Source organism: Eulemur rufifrons, chromosome 23 (assembly GCF_041146395.1).
Source record: "Eulemur rufifrons isolate Redbay chromosome 23, OSU_ERuf_1, whole genome shotgun sequence".
Classification (NCBI taxonomy): domain Eukaryota; kingdom Metazoa; phylum Chordata; class Mammalia; order Primates; family Lemuridae; genus Eulemur; species Eulemur rufifrons.
This window is the reverse complement of record NC_091005.1, coordinates 30944834-30965961: the sequence shown is the minus strand read 5'-3', so window position 1 is coordinate 30965961 and position 21128 is coordinate 30944834. Positions and strand designations below refer to the sequence as shown.

Genomic DNA, 21128 nt, shown 5'->3' with positions numbered 1-21128 from the left:
TTAAAGGAAACCCACCTAGATTGGTACATTTTAACTTGTGCATGTTTGATTAATATAACCACTTGTCTGGAAGAACTCTAAGATGTTTAGACGTACATTTATTTCTGAAAAATTGAAAATACTTGAGGGAAAGGGGGCTCCACCTAGTTACGTGCTATAGTTTCAGTGCAGCTGTGCCATATAATGCTCACAGAGTACTGTTTCTGACCAGTTGACTGTAGCTGAAGCCACTGCTGTTCCAGAATCAGTATTCACAGCACAGGTGGCTCAGGAGAACATTCAGGTGCTCTCTCCTTCATCCGTCACGTGTCCCCCGAGCCCCCGCTGTCCACGGCGCGCGGTGCCAGCTCGGGATGCCGTTTACAGGACGGTGCAGGTCAAAAGGAGAAGGAGACAGACTAGCTCTGACACAGAGGTGTGTGCTACAGCAGAATGAACAGAAAGCTCTGGTAGCAACATTGAAGTTGTTATTTGAAATCAGTTCAAATCACAGTCAGGAGATTGTGTAGAGATGGTTTGATTTTCCATTTAGGAAAATTTAGATTAGATTTCTACCTCTCATTAAATGCAAAAGTAAATTTCAGAGAGATTGAAAATTTAAAAATTTTTAAATGACTTAAATATAAAATCACTAGAAGAAAAAGTAGGAGAATATTTTTATAGCTGTTGAGGGGGGAAGCCCACTCTTGGATTGATAAAAATGCCAAAAGCCATTAAGGAAATGATTGACGAATACTGTATAAATAAACACAGTGTAAACAACGTGGCACATCAAAGGTGCTTATGCAGTTTTCTGGTAGAAAAATGTTTATATTGAAATATCACCTGCTGACATGATATTTGACCTACTGTGCAGTCATTCTCACATTTCATGACGACACTGAAGAAGAGCAAACCAAGTGAAGTGTTTGATTCAAAGGATAATATTCTTAATATACAAAGCTCTCTTATAAATCAAAAAAATGACAAATACCCAGTACAAAAGGGAACAAATGGAAAAAATTATAAACTATACAAAGAGTCCTTAAATATATTGGAAAATGCTCAACCACAAAATATTTGAATACAGTAGTTTGAAAGTAAAACAAAATATCATTTTGACCCAAGAGAGTGACAAAAAAGGCCTATACACTGTTAATGCCAATGTAAACTGGCACATTATTTCTCGAGGGTGACTAACCTGGCATTCTGTTTCAAAAAGAATGTACATTCTCTTCGATCCAGCAAGTCTAGGGAATTACCCTATAGATATAATAATGCACTGTCCAAAGATACTTATTGAATTATTTTTAAAATAACAAAAAATGGGGAGCTACCTTTATCAGAGGATAGGTGTTAAATAGGGTAAAAGAACTTCCTGACTGGATTCAGTGCTCTGCATTGGCATTAGCTCACTCCTAATTCATTCCAAGATTGTTTTTACCTTACAGAAATTCTCGAAGTTTCTGCTCCACTGTGGCACCCTTCCTTGTATTATAATTATAATTTTGCTACAGACTTTTCCTCCCAGTTTTTATATTTCTTCAATAATTTCAACCTTAAAATGCAAAGAAAATGCATAGGCTCATTTTAACCTCTTAAAACTGGGACATCACAATATTAAGTTTAAAAAAATGCAACAGAGAACAGATTATATATTATATGAACCCAATTATGTAAATATACACACATTTTGACCTATGTATATAATATGGGTATATCTATTTTTATGTACTTTTAAAAATCTGTAACCCTTCCTATACTTTTAATGCTCCTTGGGCATCACACAATAAATTACTCCCCTTTCAACATACCCATAAGGGGTTGTGAGAGTCACCAAGAACATTCACTTTTAGCATAAGGTTTGAATTTTTCATAAAATTTGTATAATCAGAAAAATCAATGAAGACATTTCCATTTTGGTGGGAAATACTTGAAGGTAGGAATTTAGTAGGAGATATATTGCCCTATTTTTAAAACCTTTAAATAGCTAGATTTTTTTAATGACACAGGAATCATTTGTCTTTTTGTGTTCTTTTATGAATCAGACAGGGCCGTGCCAACTGCACACTTACGACAGCATGAGAACAGTGTCAGATTCTAGAATGTTGCTCGGTGGGTCTGCAGAAGTTTTGCTCTCAGATCTCTCAGTGACCCCAAACCTAAGCTGACATCTTTGGCTAGCTTGTTGTACTACAAGTGGTTGGATAAGGGTTCCTAGACCCTTTTTCTATGGAAAGATCAGAAATTAACAAGGCAACAGACAGGAGGAAGAAAACAGCAAAAAAGGGAAAGCATGGATCCTTGCCTGACTCTAACTGACAAACTTCTGTCTTACAGGCTTATTTTCACCTGGGTATCAATGAAAAGTTAGGACTCTCTGGAAGACCAGATAGGCCCATTGGCTGCCTTGGTACATCAAAGGTACTCGGGAAATTTCCTCAGAGTGGTGTTTGGATTATGATACCACATGCTGAAATGATGTTTGACCTGCTAAACATTCATCCATTGTCATGTTTCATTATGCACGTGGGCTAGTTATATGAATTATTATTTTCCGCAAGTAAATCTTTCTTACTTTGCATCATATCACAGAAGTGTTCTGGGAATGAATGAGCATCTCACCGCTGTATTATTTCTAAGCTTTGTAAAATACCTAATTATAATAATATTTATTCAAACACAGACTTCTTTCATATTAGAGGTGGACTACTTTAAGTTTCTTAGCATACTGATTCAATCAAGAAACTATATAAAATTTTAATATTATATGGATTTCACAAGCTGTTAATTTATTTGCTTATTTGGAATTAAATATCAGCTTTGATTTTTATTGGCACTTACAGTACTACATCTTTGCTTTTGGTATGTTTTGTATTTATTTATTTTTTAAAAACTTTTCCTTTATAGATTTATCGCATTCTAGGAAAGACTGTGGTCTGTTACCCTATTATCTTCGACCTCAGTGATTTCTACATGTCTCAAGATGTTTTGCTGCTGATAGACGACATAAAGGTAGCTTCAGATCACCTTTCTTTGAAATGAGATGACTCTGTTTCCCCTTCTTTTATCTTATGTTACTATAGTGAGTGCTCCTGAGTGTCTGTGACATCAGTTTAACACAGTGTAAAATATGGGAGTAAAGTAACACCTTCGTAGCTTTGCAGAGAGTTTATATTCCTTGCAGCATTAGAATGACAGGTGGCTGTTTGTTGTGCCTTTCTGCAAATGGAATCAGAAGATGCAGTTCATAAAGCAGAGGGGAACTGTTGTGAGAACTATGTTCCCGTGGCAACAATAGTTCATCTCTTTCTGAACAATAGTTGAGTTAGCAAAGTAATTTTATTTATGAAGAATGTCCAGTAAAACCTCACATAACTTGTAACCCTGTGAGTTAAAATCTCCTCCACTGCCTTTTCCACTCGCAGAGTGGAGAAGCTAGAATCATGGTTCAGAGCATCCAAGAGCCAGATTACATTTGTTAAAATCTTCGTGCTGCCACTTACCAGCTGTGTGTTCTTAGGCAAGTTACTTAACTCCTCTAAGCCTCTGTTTGCTCATCTGTAAAAGTCAACAATAGTAGGGCTGTTTTGGGGATTAAATGGGTTAATATATGTAACGCACTCAGAATAGTGCCTGGCACGTGGTAAAAAATGGTCTTTGATATGACAATGATGATAATAATGATATGTCTTTGAGATGATGAGGATGATAGATAGATAATTTAGTCAAATAAAGAACTTCCTCCACATTGCTTATGCTCTGTATAGATTCAGTCAAATCTCTTCTACCTACTGTAATATAAATCCGCAGTAATATGGAGTGAGAATTAATCCTCTGGATGAGAACCTGGGATGACTTTTCCCCGGGGACCATTCTTGAACTGTATTTTTTAGGCCAAGAAAGAGAGAGCAAGAGAGAGACAGAGAAGCCTTAAAACATATATGATATGATTACTTTTAAGAACAAAGTTTGAGTTCAAAATGATTTTCAGCTTAACTTGTATGTAACCATATAATCTATTAGAACACTTCTACCCCTAAGCAGTCTCAATTATCCAGGGTGTGATTGTGAACTGTCTTGATATATAAGAATTTTGTTGGCTCTTTACTACTCATGGGTAAGCATCCTGGTCATCTCAAATACTGTGCCATTACATCCTACCTCATTCTTATGTTTTTACAGAATGCACTTCAGTTCATTAAGCAATACTGGAAAATGCACGGCCGTCCACTTTTCCTTGTTCTCATCCGGGAAGACAATATAAGGTAGGTTGATAAAAGAAGTGAAGTGCGTGTATCTCACTGCCATTACTATTGTGAACCGCTTAGAACAGTGGTCCTCAACCCCTGGGCCGTGGCCTGTTAGAAACAGGAGGTGAGTGGCGGGTGAGCGAGCGAAGCTTCCTCTGTATTCACAGCGGCTCCCTCTTGCTCACATCCCGCATGAGCTCCGCCTCCTGTCTGATCAGCGGGGGCATTAGGTTCTCACAGGAGCGTGAACCCTGCTGTAAACTGCACACGCGAGGGACCTGGGTTGCCTCCGTCTGAGAATCTAGTGCCTGATGATCCGAGGTGGAGCTGAGGCGGTGAGGCTGGCACTGGGGAGCGGCTGCAAATACAGATTGTCATTAGCAGAGAGGTTTGCACTGCACTTGCATCATCCCAAAACCAAAACCATCCCCTCACCCCAGCCTGTGGAAAAATTGTCTTTCACAAAATTGGTCCCTGGTGCCAAAAAGGTTGGGGACTGCCGCTTTAGAAGCAGGGCCTCCTTGGATTTTTTGTGTCTCTCTTAGCATGTGACAGAGTGCTTTGTATATATAAAGGACGCTTAGAATTAAATTATTAATTTGTCCTTGCACATTTTGTTTATCTGTTTACATTTTTTAGAGGTAGCCGGTTCAATCCCATATTAGATATGCTGGCAGCCTTTAAGAAAGGAATAATTGGAGGAGTCAAAGTTCATGTCGATCGTCTACAGGTAGGCTGACTTTCACTGTGCGTCTGTTTTCAGGACAATTAATCTATAATGCAGCTATGTTTTTTAATATTTATGTTCTATTTAAGGTTTTTGTCTTAAGATTTTATTCTCTACCTATCTTCCTATTGCTGTTGTCACCATTCCAGTTTACCTGCTCCCACTAGTCAGGTGTTTAAACAGTTGCAGCGGTTTCCTAAGCAGAGTTTTAGACTTCAGGTAGCTCATCTCCAGCCCCGTTTTTGCATGTGAGGAAGCCGGGTCCACAGTGGTGAAGTGGCCTGCTGTGTAGTCTTGGGCTTTCCAGGGCCAGCTGGCTGACTGTTGGCTCAGTGCTCTTTTCCCTACTCTACAGTAACATCCAACCTGGAGATAATCCTTGTTCTATTCAGAATGTCACAGCTCCTACATTACAGAAACTTCTTTGGTTCCCTGTGAAGTCTTAACAGCCTCTGTCCACAATTATTTCCTAGTAAGCACTCTTTATGCTTAAGCCAATACAAATTAATTACTGTGTCCTGAACTTTGTTGGGTTCTGCCCATCTGCTCACACCATTTTCTCTGCCTGGAATATTCTTCTTTATTTCAAAGTCACTGGGCTTTGAAGTCCTACCAAACTTCAAAGGCAGCTCTGCAAGATTACCCAGACCAGAAAAGACACTTCTCTTCTACTTCTCTTCTTTACCATATCTTTTGGCGTAACTACTCAGATTGTAGTCCATCATGGACTTACATGTCTTATTTAGTATAAAATAATTTTGATTGTCCCATAGGGTCTTACACATGGTAGGTGCTGAATACTGAGTAAGAAAGAGGAAAGCTTATAAAGAAGGACCTATATATGTAGTTTTATAAATGGCAAATTTACATACCCATTCATTAGCGGTTATATTTTTCATACTTGATTGATTTTTACCTAAATTTTAATCTTTTCCCCCTTATTTCCTGTTTCTTTCTCTTTTCGCAATGCTTCCTGGGGCAATTTCTTTGATGTTTATCCTATAGCTCTTCTATTGAGTTTTGCATTTTAGCTATCATGTTTTAATTTTTCCCTTTTCATAGTCCTTGTTTTATATGGATGTTATGTTTTGTCTTATTTTTCTGAGGATATTAACTAAAAGTTTTTAAATGTTTTCCTCTGGCATTGTCTCTTTCAGGTTTTTTATCTCAGTCTTTCATGTTGGAGGCATTTGTCAGATGTCTGGTGATCTTTAGCTATTCATTCATTTTTAAGAGAGAAGGAGTAAAAAGTTTATAGGAAGCTGTGTGTTGGGGACAAAGCTTCTGGATGAATTTACTTACAAGGTGTTGTAGCAAAGGCCCTTTTTGTTATGGGAAGCCTCGGGATACAATATCTGGAGGTCTTTTCTCTGGGGCTCTTCGTTTTTCCCAGAAAATAAACATCTTCTCATGCCTAAAGGACATATACTTTGTTTCCCTGTCCTGAGAGGGGAGCCAGGGGTCCCACTGTATAGTATACAGTCTTTCACTTACTCTGTGTTTAATCTGTGTATCTCCTGCTCTGTGCTGCACCTTGTACTCTCCAGTACAGAGTCTTTAACCAGAGAAAAAGCCTCTGGTCTCCCCAAAATTAAGGAGATGGAAGCAGATAGTAACTTCCTAGTTGTTTAGGAAAAGGGGAGGAGCTTTTGGATCCATTCTTTTTATATATAGAGTGTAGTAAATCTAGGGCTTTTAGCTCCCTTTTCCCTACTCCCAGCAGTATCTGGGCCTCAGGCTTCTGAGGCTCTTTCCTGTTCTCGTTCTCCTAATGGATTTATACCTTACTGGGTTTGTACCTTAAACGTTTTTTTCTACTATCAGTTTAGTGGGATTTTATGAAAAATAGGAGTTAACTATATACAATGGTTTTGTTAACCAGAAATCCACTCTTTTATACTTAAATGTTCCTCCATTCCAAGACCTCCCTAGACATTTTTCTAATCCTTATAAGACATATGTGGACCTATATGAAAAAAAAACTAGATAATTTTGATGAGAAATATAAGATTTTAATAAATGGTAGGCTGTATCATATTCTGGGATAGAAAGACTATTATAAAAATGTGAGTAACTCTTAAATTAATATATTGGTGTATTACAATCATGGTCATTTCAATGGGAATCAATCAGAGTTTTTGGTAGTCTCATACGGCTAACGGGACAAAAATTAGAGTTGAGAGCCCACCAAGGAAGAGATATTTTGATAAATACCACAGACTTTCAGATGACCCTCTTGAAAAGCTGTACTTTAAGAGAATAGGAAATCAGAAGAGTTTAGTCCTCACAAAGAGTGGGAAATAACATCATCTAGAACCTCAAAATATTTTTACAGTGATCAATGTCTGGCTTTCATTCAGAAATTACCAGGCATATTAGGCGAGAAGATTAAACAATAGATAATCAAGAGGAAACACGGACAATAGCTAGACCTACATTTGGTTCAGATATTAGAGCTATCAGACCTAGGATTTAAAATAATTACGATCAATATGTTTAAAAATTTAGATAACAAGTTGGAAAATTTTGTTGAAGACTTTGAAAGTTTAAAAATTCTAAGTGAAAAATTCAATCAGAGAAAGAGAAATTGAACAAGAGTAGTGAGCAAGATGGATGCTCACCAGCTGCCAGAGCATCTCAGTGAGAAGTTTTAGATGAAAGAGAAAAATTGAACAAACAGACAAAATAGACATTGGGAGTGGATCTGAAGGAAGGGTACCAGAACCTTCAGGAGATGCCATGGGAAGCAGTTGCAGAGCAGAACAGGAAGGAACAAAATATTGCCAGAGATCAACCCCTGAGAGGCTTAGAGTCCATGGAGAAGGGTAGGTGGAGCAGTGTGTTTCTCCCTCCCTCATATCTCTAACAGTTGGCAGGTTCCTGAGCTGCTGGAGACACTTTCTGCCCACATGAGCCCAGAGGCTGCTGCCACCAGAGAGCTGAAAGCTTCTTGTGGACAGGGAACCAGGCCCAAGATGGGACAGCAGGCACCATATTGCTTCTCTCCCCACTGTGCATCTTTGTGCTCCCCAGAGGGCTTGAACTCCTGAGGTTTTGTCTTGCTCAGTCCCACACAGACATTTCCCAATTCTGGCCCAGACTACAGAAGTCCCAGGCATCCAGTGGGTCCCAGGTGATCTGTGTGACTCCAGTGCCTGGACATTCTGGGTGGGCGGCTTCCTGGAGTGAGGGACAGACACAACCAGGGTGCTAACTCTCCTCCATTTAGACTGTTTTTCTCCCCTTCCCCTCCCACCCACGGCTGCTGAGAGACAATTGAGCCACCACACTGAGGCTTCCACAGAGAGTGGGGCCCAGAGCTTTCCTCTTGGGGTCCTGCAGCAGACTGAGGGGTTTTTTGAACTGTGAGCTTCCTGCCCACTGGCCCTCCCTGGTACTGCTTGCCTGGTGGCTCCATCAGAGTAGTGCATGCCCCAAGGCAGAGGGATATCAAACCTCACTGGGCACCCCATGGGCAACTCAGGATCTGCAGGCTTCTCCCTGGCATGGTCAGGGATTGATCTTCAGGGATCGGGGTACAGGCCCGCAGGGCAGATCCCATACCCCCAGGTCTCAATCTCATTGCTTGTGGGCAAGGAGGGGAGATTTGTGAATTAGCCTTAGGAGGTAAGGGAGCCTGCATGGGCAAATCATGGGGGAGAGTACAGTGTGGGTCCTAGCTGCACCGTGCTCATGGGGCACCCCTCCCTCACAGGAGGGCTTCACTCTTAGATCAGGCCAGGATCCTGGGCAGAGAACCTCTGACCTGCATTACAGTTGTGGGGGAGCTCAGCTGGCTTGAGCTTCTGTCTGCCGGCAGATACCAGAGGAAAACCACAGAGCAGCAGAGAGCAGAGAGGAGCAAGGCCTGCTCTAGACTGCCAGATTGTGAATCTCAGATGGCCCTGACCTAGACAAGCATGCTTGCTGGTTGGGTGGGGCCCCTTCAGCCCCTCCCTGGGGCTTTGCCCAGAAGTTGGGAGCAGACCTTTGACCCTTCCTAAAGCGGATACCTTGCCAGCTTTTGTGGAGCCTAAGGGCAAGCTCACCTAACCCATCCCCCACAGACATACTCCCCCTCCCACCTCCCCTGTGGCAGAGAATAAGAATTTACCTGGCAGTTCCAGGGCCTCACCCACCACCTGGGACATTTGAGTGCTTCTCCTGAGGGACTAGAGCTGGTCACAGGACACAAAAACAACACTGCAGTTTGTTCCTTCTGACAAGCAACACCTACTGACAGGGAGGTGAATTCGCACACCCTTTATAGCATTCACTGACTCAGTCATACACGGTGTGGTTGACTCTTACTCACAAGGACCACCTACTGCCTCAGAGATTAAACTGGGCATGCCATTACAACCCACACAGTTAAAAAGACCAGAGGGCTGGGAAAAGAGAAAGGATTTCAAAGGCCTCCATCCTCCCTGATCAAAGAGAGACAGGGATCTACCCACTCACCTAGCTCACGTACAGCCTACAAACAATTAGCAACTGAGAAAACCACCACACCAAGGATACCTATAACCAAAGTATCTATACAGAACCTAGATTGCCATCAAAGCACCCACAAGTAAAGCCAAAGGTTCTTACCCAACATATGCTACAAACACACCTGTATGAGTGAGGCTAGGTGGGAAAGCCCCATCTAAACAAAAGAAAATCCAAACATCAGAAGCAACAGCTGCTCCTGATGAAAAGGAATCAGCAAAAGGACTCCAGAAGAATGAAGAATCAGTACAAAAGATCATCCCCCAAAAAGGGAACACCAGCTCTCTAGCAATGGAAACCAACCAAAATCAGAACACTGTAATGACAGATAAAGAATTAAAAATTCTTTAATTGAAAATTAAAATTATAAGTAAGCTCAATGAAATACAAGAGAACATAAAAAACCAACACAAAGAATCCACAAAAAAATTCAGGAAATAAATGAAAAAATTCACTAAAGAAATCTAATTATTTAAAAAAATCAACTAGAAATCCTGGAAATGAAAAATTAATTCAAGGAAATATAACCACAATGGAACATCTTAAGAATATACTAGACCTCAGTGCACATTTGGAAATAACACCAATTGGTTGTCGGGCAGATGTGGGGGCGGGGATGGGTGTATACCTACATGATGAGTGCGATGTGCACTGTCTGGGGAATGGACACGCTTGAAGCTCTGACTCCGGGGGGCTAGGGAGGCAAGGGCAATATACATAACCTAAACTTTTGTACCCCTGTAATAAGCTGAAATTAAAAAAAAAAAAAAAAAAAGAATACACTAGACCAGGCAGAGGTGTTAAAGATAACACCTTTGAATTAAACAAGTCTGTCAAAGATAAAGAAGAGAGAAATAAGAGGAAGGAACAAAGCCTGCAAGAAATATAGGATTATGTAAAGAGGCCAAACATAAGAATTATAGGCATCCTTGAGAGTGAAAAAGAAAACACACCAGGGTTAGAAAACCTATTTGAGGGAATAATTGAGGAAAACTTCCCTGGTCTTGTTAGAAATTTAGATATCCAGGTACAAGAAGCTCAACAAACACCTGGGAGACATATTACAAAGTGGCAGTCACCACAACACATAGTCATCAGGCGAGCTAAAGTTCAGACAAAGGAGGAATTTCTAAGAGCCCTAAGGTGAAAACATCAGGTAACTTACAAAGGAAAAGCCATCAGGCTAACTGCAGATTTTCAGTTGAGACCTTACAATCCAGAAGGGATTGGAGTCTCATCTTCAGTCTTCTTAAACAGAATAATGGCCAGGCTAGAATTGTGTATCCTGTGAAACTGAGTTCCTTATATGAGGAAGAAATAAACACTTTTTCAAATTAGCAAACACTGAGGGAACCCAAACCCAAAAGAAGAAAAGAAGGTCAGTGCAGAACAAAATGAAATGGAAAACAAACAAACAAAAAATAATGCAGAAGATTAATGAAACAAAGAGTTGATTCTTTGAATAAACAAAAGTGATAGGCCTCTCATTAGACTAATGAGAAATAGAAAAGAAAGGACCAAAATAAGCTCAATCAGAAATGAAAACGGAGATATTACAACTGATACCACAGAAATGCAAAATATCTGTGAATACTATAAAAGTCTTCTTGCATATAAACTTGAAAATGTTGAGGAAATGGACAAATTCCTGGAAATATATAATCTCCCAAGGCTCAATTAGGAAGAAATACAACAACTGGGGGGGGGAAAAAAGAAAGAAAGAAATACAACTCCTGGAATGACCAATTACAAGCAACAAAAATTGAAGCAGCAATGAAAAAATCATCGAACAAAAAAAGTCCCAGGCCAGATGGTTTCACAGCCAAATTTTATCAGACCTACAAGGAAGAATTGGTAGCCATACCACAGAAATTATTTCATAACATCGAGAAGGAAGGAATCCTCCCCAACTCATTTTATGAAGCCAATTTCTCCTTGATACCAAAGCCAGGAAAGAGCACAACAAAAAAAAATAAAACTATAGATCAATATCCCTTATGAATATAAATGCAAAAATCCTCAATAAAATTCTAGCAAAGCGAATTCAGCAATACATTAAAAAAATAATCCACCAAGACAAAGTGGGCTTCCTCCCAGGTATGCAAGGATGGTTCAATGTATGTAATTCCATAAATGTGATTCACCATATAAACAGAAGCAAAAACAAAGATCATATGATCATCTCAATAGATGCGGAAGAAGCATTTGACAAAATTCAGCACCCTTTTCTGATAAAAACTGTTAACAACATAGGCATAGATGGAACATATCTCAAAAGTATAAAAGCCATATACAACAAACGCACAGCCAGCATCATACTGAATGGAGAAAAGTTGAAAACATTCACACTTAGAACTAGAACAAGACAAAGATGTTCACTGTCATCACTTCTATCCAACATAGTGCTGGAAGTCCTAGCCAGAGCAATCAGGCAAGATAAGGAAATTAAGGGTATCCAAATAGGGAAAGAGGAGGTGAAACTGTCACTCTTTGCTGATGATATGATCTTATATCTAGAAAACCCCAACAATTCTGCCAGGAGACTCCTGGGATTGATAAATAAAGTCAGCAGAGTCTCAGGCTATATAATCAGTGTACACAAATCAGTAGCATTCCTATATACCAAAAACAGTCAAGCTGAGAATCAAATCAAAGACTCAATACCTTTCACAATAGCTATAAAGAAAATAAAATACCTAGGAATATTATTTTCCAAGTAGGTGAAAGATCTCTACAAAGAGAACTGTGAATCACTGAGGAAGGAAATTGCAGATGATGTAAAGAAACAGAAAAACATATCATGCTCATGGATTGGCAAAATCAACATTGTTAAAATGTCCCTACTGTCCAAAGTGATTTACAAATTGAATGCAATCTCCTTCAAAATACCAATGTCATTTTTTGCAGATCTAGAAAAAATAAGTTTGTGCTTCATTTGAAACCAGAAAAGAGCCTAAATAACCAAAGTGACCTTAAGCAAAAGGACCATCACTTTATGTGACTTTAAACTATACTAAAAGGCTATAGAAACCAAAACAGCATGGTACTGGCACAGAAATAGAGATACAGACCAAAGGAACAGAACAGAAAACACAGATATAAAACCATCCACATATTTCTATCTGATCTTTGACAAAGTAGAGAGCAATATACATGAGGAAAATAATCCCTATTCAATAAATGGTGCTGGAAAAATTGGATAGCCACATGTAGAAAATTGAAACAGTATCCATATCTCTCACCACTCACAAAAATTAATTCAAGGTGCTTAATAGACTTAAACCTAAGTCCTTGAAACCATAAGAGTTCTAGAAGAAAATGTTGGGAAAACTCTTCTAGATATTGGCCTTGGCAAAGAATTTATGAAGAAGACCACTAGGACAATCACAGCAACAACAAAAACAAATAAATAGGACTTGATTAAATTACAAGCCTTCTGCACAGCCAAGGAAATCATCAACAGAGCAAATTGACACCCACAGAATGGGAGAAAATATTCACATGCTATACCTCTGATAAAGGGCTAATAAAGCAGAATCTACAATGAACTCAAGCAAATCAGCAAGAAAAAAGTCAAACAACCCTATTAAAAAGTGGGCAAAAGACATGAACAGAAGCTTTTCAAGTGAAGATAGACTAATGGCCAATAAATACATGAAAGAACGCTCAACCTCACTAATCATCAGAGAAATGCAAATCAAAACCACAGCAAGACATCACCTAACCCTGTGAGAATGGCTTCTATCAAAAAGTCCCAAAACAATAGATGCTAGCATGGATGTGGAAAGAAAGGAACACTTATACACTGTTGGTGGGGACTGCAAACTAGTGCAACGTCTGTGGAAAATGTATGGAGATTTGTCAAAGAACTAAAAGTAGATCTACCATTTGATCCAGCAATCCCACTACTGGAAAAAAGACACTTGTATTCAAATGTTTATAGCAGCACAATTCACAATCACAAAGATGTGGAATCAACCCAAATGCCCATCAATTCATGAGTGGATTAATAAAATGTGGCATATGTACACCATTGAGTACTACTCAGCAATAAAAATTGAATTGATACCTTTTGCAACAATCTGAATGGAACTGGTGACCATCCTCCTAAGTGAAGTATCACAAGAATAGAAAAACAAACACCACATGTACTCACTATTAAATTGGAACTAACCAATCAGCATTCATGTGCACAGATAGGAGTAAAACTCAACAGAAATCATGTAGGTGGGAGGGGCGAGGAAGGGATAGGTGAAATCATACCTAACAAGTACAGTGTACACTATCTGGGTGAGTGGCACACTTATAACTTTGACTCAAGTAGTACAAAAGCAATCCATGTAACCAAAACATTTGTGCCCCTGTAATATTCTGAAATATAAATTAATTAATTTATTAAATTAAAAAAATTCAATTACTGAAATTGAGAACTCAGTAAAACAGTGTGGTACTTATTTACTATAATGATGGCAGGGTGTAAGTAACTCAGAAAAAGACCCCACCATATACATAAGAACTTAATATAGAATCAAAGAAACTTCATGAACTTATCGTGATGTACATAGAATTTAAAAAAATACTTTAGGAAAAATTAATGAAGTTAGAGCATCACTTCATATCACACGCCAAAATATATTTCAGGTAGATTAGATGATTTAATATAAAAGCAAAGCCATGGAAATTTTTATTACAATTTTAAAAAGAAATAAAAATACATATAGGCTTTCATTTTTGGCATATGATAAGCTGTCAGTTTTAGGCTCTGATGTTGACAAATTCTTAGTTTTGTGCTGAATATGAGTTTAAAATAATTTTACTTTAAAGTTTAATATCCTACCATGTTGTAGAGAATTTCCATTATACTTGAAGAGTTATAGACAAATTGTAAATACACTGCAAAAAGTGTTGACATTTTCTTTCAAGGCAGTAAATTGAAGATTTCTCCTTTTCTTTTGATTTTCTTTTAATGTCAAACACAGCATAGAGTTTTAAAGTTGGAAAGAGATCCTTTTTATCCTTCATTAGCTGAAATTAGAAACTCTTCACCTATACATCCTTATACACAAAGTTCAAGTTGGTCAAGACCTTGAGATAGTTCATCTAATCCCCTCATTTTAAACAGCAAACTGGAGCCATTTGTGGGGAAGTGACCATCTGCCGCCCTAAGACTAGTTGTAGAGAAAAGGTAGAACTCACGGCTTCACATTCCTGGTTCTCTGCTGTTTATACTCAAGCTCCTGGACTTCATCACTGTCCCGTCAGCAGCGTAGTTTAGTGTATACTTCACTACCCTCTCATGCTTCTATTTCTAGTTGTGTTTCAGAGGTTGGGAGAGAGAGAGGTAGTGGTTTTATTTGTCATGATCCAAAGAGGTTTACATTTAAAAAAATGTTAATGGAAGTTTACTATTCATGTTTTTACTTTCTCTCTTTTACTTAAAAGTATTTTATCAAAAACAAAATATAAGTAAATAATTGTTCAATTCTAGGCTTATAATCAGCAGTCATCCAAAATGTCAACAATATTTTGGAAGATCTTTGCCATCTTTTTAAAAATTGTGGTAAAACATACATGAAATTTACCATCTTAACCATTCTTAAGTGGTATTACGTACCTTCACGTTGTGCAACCAATCTCTAGAACTCTTTTCATCCTGCAAAACTCAAATGCTATACTTATAAACAACTTCTCATTTCCCCCACACTCCAGCCTTTATCTTCTCATTAATATAGTAAGTGAAAATGGCAATTATATGCTCCTCTTGGATTTTATTTCAGGGCCTTTCAAATTTCCTTAGCCCCTGCTCCACAATTTCTCTCATCGCTGGGATTCAGCCTCCCTTCCCAGCTTCATTACCCAGGACACGTATCCATGCGGTTTGTTTCCAACCATGCTTTCCACTCCCCAGGTACACTGGATACTTTCAAAATCTCTGAATATAACTGGGGTTCCCCCCATGTTGTCACTCTATTTTAGCGTTGCTTTTTTCCTTTTTTCCATTTACATCATACTTTAATTTTACAACTTAGGTCAATGTCTCCCCTTTAGTGAAGCCTCCAGGACTGGAATTAATAATTCTCCTTCCAGTGTGCTTGTGTGGCATTTTGCTTGAACCTGTCCATGAACTCTTACTTACTTCATTTTCCATGCAGCTAGTTTCTCATGCCTGCTTCTCTCTGTGGGTTTGCAAACTCCCTCAGGCCAAGCTTCACTCATCTCTGCGTTCTCAAATACTCTGCTCCCCACTGCCGTCTGTGGGAAACATTTAAATAATGGTTCATTGATTCAACAAATATTTATTCAGCTCCCACTCTAGGCACTGGGGATATAGTGGAAAATAAGGTATACGAGGTCTCTGACCACATGGGACTTGCTCTAGTGGGGGAGCCTGACAAAAGCAAAGCCAGGAGCGGGGAGTGGCGGGCAGGAGAGCAACCTTAGGTGGGCTGTTCAATTGGAAAGGACCTGGTGAGACGTAACTGAGTGTCTCAGAGTAGGATACCTTTTTCAATATTATATTTGTTTGACACATACATAGCAATATTAAGTTATTTGCTTACCATCAGAACTAAGGTATTAATGCCTAACAAATTAACCATAAGTATATTTTTTATAAAATTAATTTAGGAGCTTCTACAAGCAACTGAATTTTTTTACCGAAAGCTCTAGAGACTAGTAATGGAATTTAGCATTTGCCTATTAACTCAGAGTAAACATTTATTTTATGGTATGAATTAGAATATAAGGTTGGGTAAGCTAATAAAAATGGAAATTATTGAACAAAAATTTTCTGTTTTCAGTATTAGCTATCAGCTTTAATAATTAAGTAATTTTTTGACTCTTTCCTTTCTCTCGTACCTGACATTGCAATTTATTGTTATCCTGTTGTCTCTATCCTCAGATTATATCCATAATCTAACCACTTCCCTTCATCTTTAGCACTAACATTGTAATACAAGCTGCCATTATCTCTCATCTAGATTTTTGTAGTTACCTTCCAAATTCCTACTAGACATAGACAATTAACCTCTTCATACTCTACCTGGTCATAGGCAGTTAGATTATGTTATGTATCATAAGCCTCCAGTGACATCCTCTCTCATACAAAGTGAAAACCAAAGTTCTTCAAACGATCTGCTGCTCTCCATGGTCTGGACCTGTATCTCTGACTTCCTCTCCTACCATCGCCCCTGTCTATTCTATTTCAACCACACTTTCCTCCTTACTGCTTCTAAAACATATTTAAGCATGCTCCTGCCCCAGGACCTTTGTACTTGCTGTTCCCTCTGCCATGCACACTCTTCCCTCAGACACATACTGTTGACTACAGTCCTTCCTGCAGTCTCAGATTACATGTTACCTTATTAGAGGAGTCTTTTCTGATCACCTATAGAAAATGGCTAACCTGCCACCCCGTTTCCCTGCCCTGGCACTCCCCATCCCGACCTTTCTTTTTGCTATTTTACACTTCTCACCATCTGACATAATAAATACATACATCTATATGTTAATAACATATAATAATATCATAATCTTATGTATACATATATAGTCATGTGCCATGCCACATGACAGTGTTTTGGGCAATGATGGACCGTATATATAATGTATTTTTACTGTACCTTTTCTGTGTTTAGATACACAAACACCTACACAAATGCTGTACAGGTTTGTAGCCTAGGAGCAATAGTCTATACCATGTAGCCTAGGTGTCATGCTTATACAAGAACAACACTACCTAGCAATACATTTCTCAGAATGTATCTCAGTTGTAAAGCAATGCATGACCGTGTGTGTGTGTGTGTGTGTGTGTGTGTGGTGTATATGTGTATATATATACATATACATAATTTGTTTATTGTCTACCTCTTACATATACCTGTAAGGTCAATTTCAAGATGGCAAGGATTTTGTGTAATTTGTTCAGGCTATATCCTCAATGCCTAGCCTAGGACCTGGCATATGGTAGGTGTTCAATAAATATTTATCTAACAAATTATTTAACTAAAGGACGAGATGTATGGATGTGAGCCTGCATGGTAAGAAATACCACTCAACAACCTTGTGCTCAGTGCTGCTTTTGCCCAGGCACAGGCCCAGGCCCCGCTTCCGGGGAGCTCACAGTCCAAGAGTGACCTGACTACAGTTGAGCCAATAAAAACGTGCCGATCGAGGACGTGTTTGGCCATCCTCACTCCAACTGCATGCGGAGTCTCTAGTATGACTGCTGTTCATGTGTCCCTGCTGCCATCTCTGAAAGGGTGCATGTTGATGATCTACTTCGCTTATGCGTTTCCACCAGCGGAAAAGGCAGCACTGCTCTGGGTGGCTCGCCAAGAGCAACGTTCCCCATGTTCTGTTTCTCCACAATTAAAATGAACAGTAAGAAGGCAGAGAAAATATGTATGTAAGCAGTCATAATTAAAGAATTGCCTTATTTTTTAAGTAAAAATTTATGGCTTTTTATGCAGTACACTTCTCAATTTTCTCTGACAATTCATTAGATAATCAGAAGTGACACATAACGTTAAAAATCATTGTAGGTTATCATTCATTTACACTGTTCACCATGAACCACAGACAAACAAAAACTGTGTTTGAGTTTGAACTCATTTAGTTTGCTCAACCTATAATCGGGAACTGATGGGAAATAAAATGACCAAATGTGGGTCGCCATGTGCCAGAATGCAGGGAAGCACTGGCCTGGGTAACCAGCACCTTCATGGTCCTAAAGCATGGGGAGCTGGCAGCAGCCGCCACTGACGGCTCCGAAACGTGTTACAGCAGAAGAAGCTAAAGTGCAATTGCACACTGTCTTTTCCCAAAACCATTTTAGTATTTTATGTTTTATTTCAAATTTTTATTTTTTAATAGGTACTGAATTATTTTAAATTCAACTTAAAATAAAGGTCCCAAATTCTAAGAACAGAGAGTTCATCTCATGTTGCCTTTCCTCTTTGCATGAACTTGGAACTTGATGTGTACATTCTGTTTTAGGAGGTTTTGTTGTATGTGGAAACCTTTCTGACCTTAAAATGCTCATTTAAGAAAGTACTTCGGAATTGTATATATTTTTTAAGTAAACTTTTTTTGAAGTATTACTTAAATACAGAGAGAAGTGTGTGCACAAACCACAGGAGTGTAGCTGAGTAAATCTAAGAGTTTCAAGTCTTTTCTCAATCCCGTTTCAGACGCTGATATCTGGAGCCGTAGTAGAACAGCTTGACTTCCTACGGATCAGTGACACGGAAGAGTAAGTCCCTTTGGGTTATGTAGTTATTGTGTTTCTTGCAATTACATTAGAAAAGCAGGAAATCTGAAACCTTTTCTTTTTATTTCCAGGCTTCCAGAATTTAAGAGTTTTGAGGAGCTGGAACTTCCCAAACATTCAAAAGTCAAACGTCAGAGCAGCACCTCTAACGCCCCTAAACTGGAACAGCAGCCAGACATCAACAGTACTGAGTGGAAAAACAAACCCACCCATGAAATTCTTCAAAAGCTGAATGTGAGGAAGATGCAATTTCCACATGGCCCTAAGTGAGGGTGCCAGAGCGGGGACTCCCAGGGTCAGGCCAGATGCCTTTTGTCTTCTCAGAGAAGGCAGCGAGTAACCTGGAGGTGGATGGCCTGTCTACCCCAGGGCAGTGATGAGAGCTTGTTCTCTTGGTCTGACGTTAGCATGGATATCATAAAGGTGCTTAAGCAGTGCAGATGAATGGGTTGTCTTGGATATGAAAGTAATGTGTGAGCCATTAAAGAAGTTAAATCAAGTGGTAGTGGTAGTGCCTTTGGGTTCTCCAAATTTCTCTTTCCGTGGCCTGTCTCTCTTTCCCATTCCAGTCTTCTCTCCTACCCAGTGTTTAGCTCTAATGCTTGCTTTAAGTCTCCTGTCATAGAAGAAAGCAGTCCTCTGACTACATCCACATGAATATATTAGCAACCTAATATTTTACCTTTCCTAAGATTATTTACATTTTAGAAGAAGGGCAGGGGTAGGGTGTATGCGGATGCAACAAAATGAAATTCTCCCGGTAGAACCAAAAACACTATGACATCTGATTTGAGCCATAGAAATTTGAGCATGTGGACTAAACATATATCCTTCCAGACGTCATCAGTCCTTGTTAGCGGTCAATATTATGCAGATCCACATGAGCTGGAATATGATGTAATAGGCATAAGCGCATACACAGCACCCTACTATATAACACTCTCCACATGTCCCTCCTGTTACCCACCTCTTCACAACAGGTTGATAGCAACATGGCCTTCCATTTACCAACAAGTAGAATCAAGAAGGGAGTGGTTAAATGACCTGGCCAAGTCTCTCAGAGAGTAGCAGAATTAATGCTTGTAGACAAAGTATTTTCTGTCCGTTGCTGATCTTGTTTTCCAGAAAATGTGATTATTAAATTCTGTTGCCCTAGGAAGCTGGTTTGTCTACCCTCTGTCACCAGGAGTTCTAGGATAAATAGTTGTAAAATGTCATCTTATGCTTGGTATTATATCAGTGGCATTTTATCATTCCTCAGTTCCATAGCAGAGTATTTCTTCTCTGTATCATGTGGTTTTCGGATTAGTTACCCCAGTAGCAACTCTTGTACCCATTTCATTCTAGTTCCTCATTTTCAGGACTGCAGTTGTCTTGCTAGCCAAGCCATCCTGCTGGGTATACTGCTCAAAAGAGAAGGCCCCAACTTCATCACAAAGGAAGGTAAGAATACATGTCTAGGAGAAAATTTTAAATGGTAGGACCTCTTTATTCTTGAACATATGTCAAATGTGCATTTAAAAAATCCACTAAAATGTTGCAATTTATTTTCTCCTCCATTAAACCTTTTATTTTTTTACTTTTGAATGGAAAATGTTCATTCATGCCCCCCAGAGTGGAATAGACTGATGTATGAACTCCTAAATGGCTTCCATGCAGTGATGCCTGATTGTTTCTTTGATGGTCGGAACGGTGTTGGAGCCTGGATTTTGCTTGTGACTATTAACCTCTGACAAATTCCGTAGTTGTTTATTGACAGTTTCTGTTTCCAGTTTTATTTTCTGTACTTTTTCTGGAATAACATTGAATTTTTATGTCTATAAAAATTAGCTTCCTTATAATCTGAAGCAGCCATTTGGAATGGAACATGGCATTTAATAGAATTGTGCTCTGAAGATGGTTAATAAAAATAAGTCATTTCTAATCATGTCTATGTTCACTCTGCATTAAGGATGCATTTATCCCCCAAATTCACACCTGTATGTTGAGTCACAACTGTAAGGAATCCTTGAGTTCTACATCGTGGTCTGCTTCTGGCATTTTATAGTACAGGATAATATAGAATACATTTCAAGTAGTTGATGTCTAGCTACTCAAAGTTTCTTGACTCATCCGAAAATACTCTCTTCAGAGGTGCATGCTGATTTGGTTAAATTGAAAATTGAGTCAGAGTCCTTAAACAGCACTATAATTAATAATATATTTAGTTCTGGTAATGAACTGAACATAGTTATTTATTCAAATGAGGTCTAGTTTTTTTTGCATTATTTTAGCTGAGAGATAACCTTCTTGAGTTTACATGTAAATTAAATAATCTTAAATTCGTAGCTCATTAAAGACAGAAGAACTTTAAGCAAATTTCAAACAGAATCCCTTATGTTTCTAAGTAGTCTTAAAACTGTAAGTA

At 38.8% G+C, this 21128-nt stretch overlaps 1 protein-coding gene across 1 annotated transcript in view; it reads left to right on the top strand.

The window, feature by feature from the left end:
* Nucleotides 1-21128, top strand: part of PHKB (phosphorylase kinase regulatory subunit beta) — a 208904-nt gene that overhangs the window by 156882 nt on the left and 30894 nt on the right. Inside the window, exons 17-23 of the mRNA XM_069497809.1 lie at nt 2320-2403; nt 2890-2994; nt 4165-4247; nt 4872-4962; nt 18642-18703; nt 18793-18955; nt 20083-20164. Of these exons, the coding sequence (XP_069353910.1) occupies nt 2320-2403; nt 2890-2994; nt 4165-4247; nt 4872-4962; nt 18642-18703; nt 18793-18955; nt 20083-20164 (670 nt within the window). The remainder of the gene's footprint in view (nt 1-2319; nt 2404-2889; nt 2995-4164; nt 4248-4871; nt 4963-18641; nt 18704-18792; nt 18956-20082; nt 20165-21128) is intronic.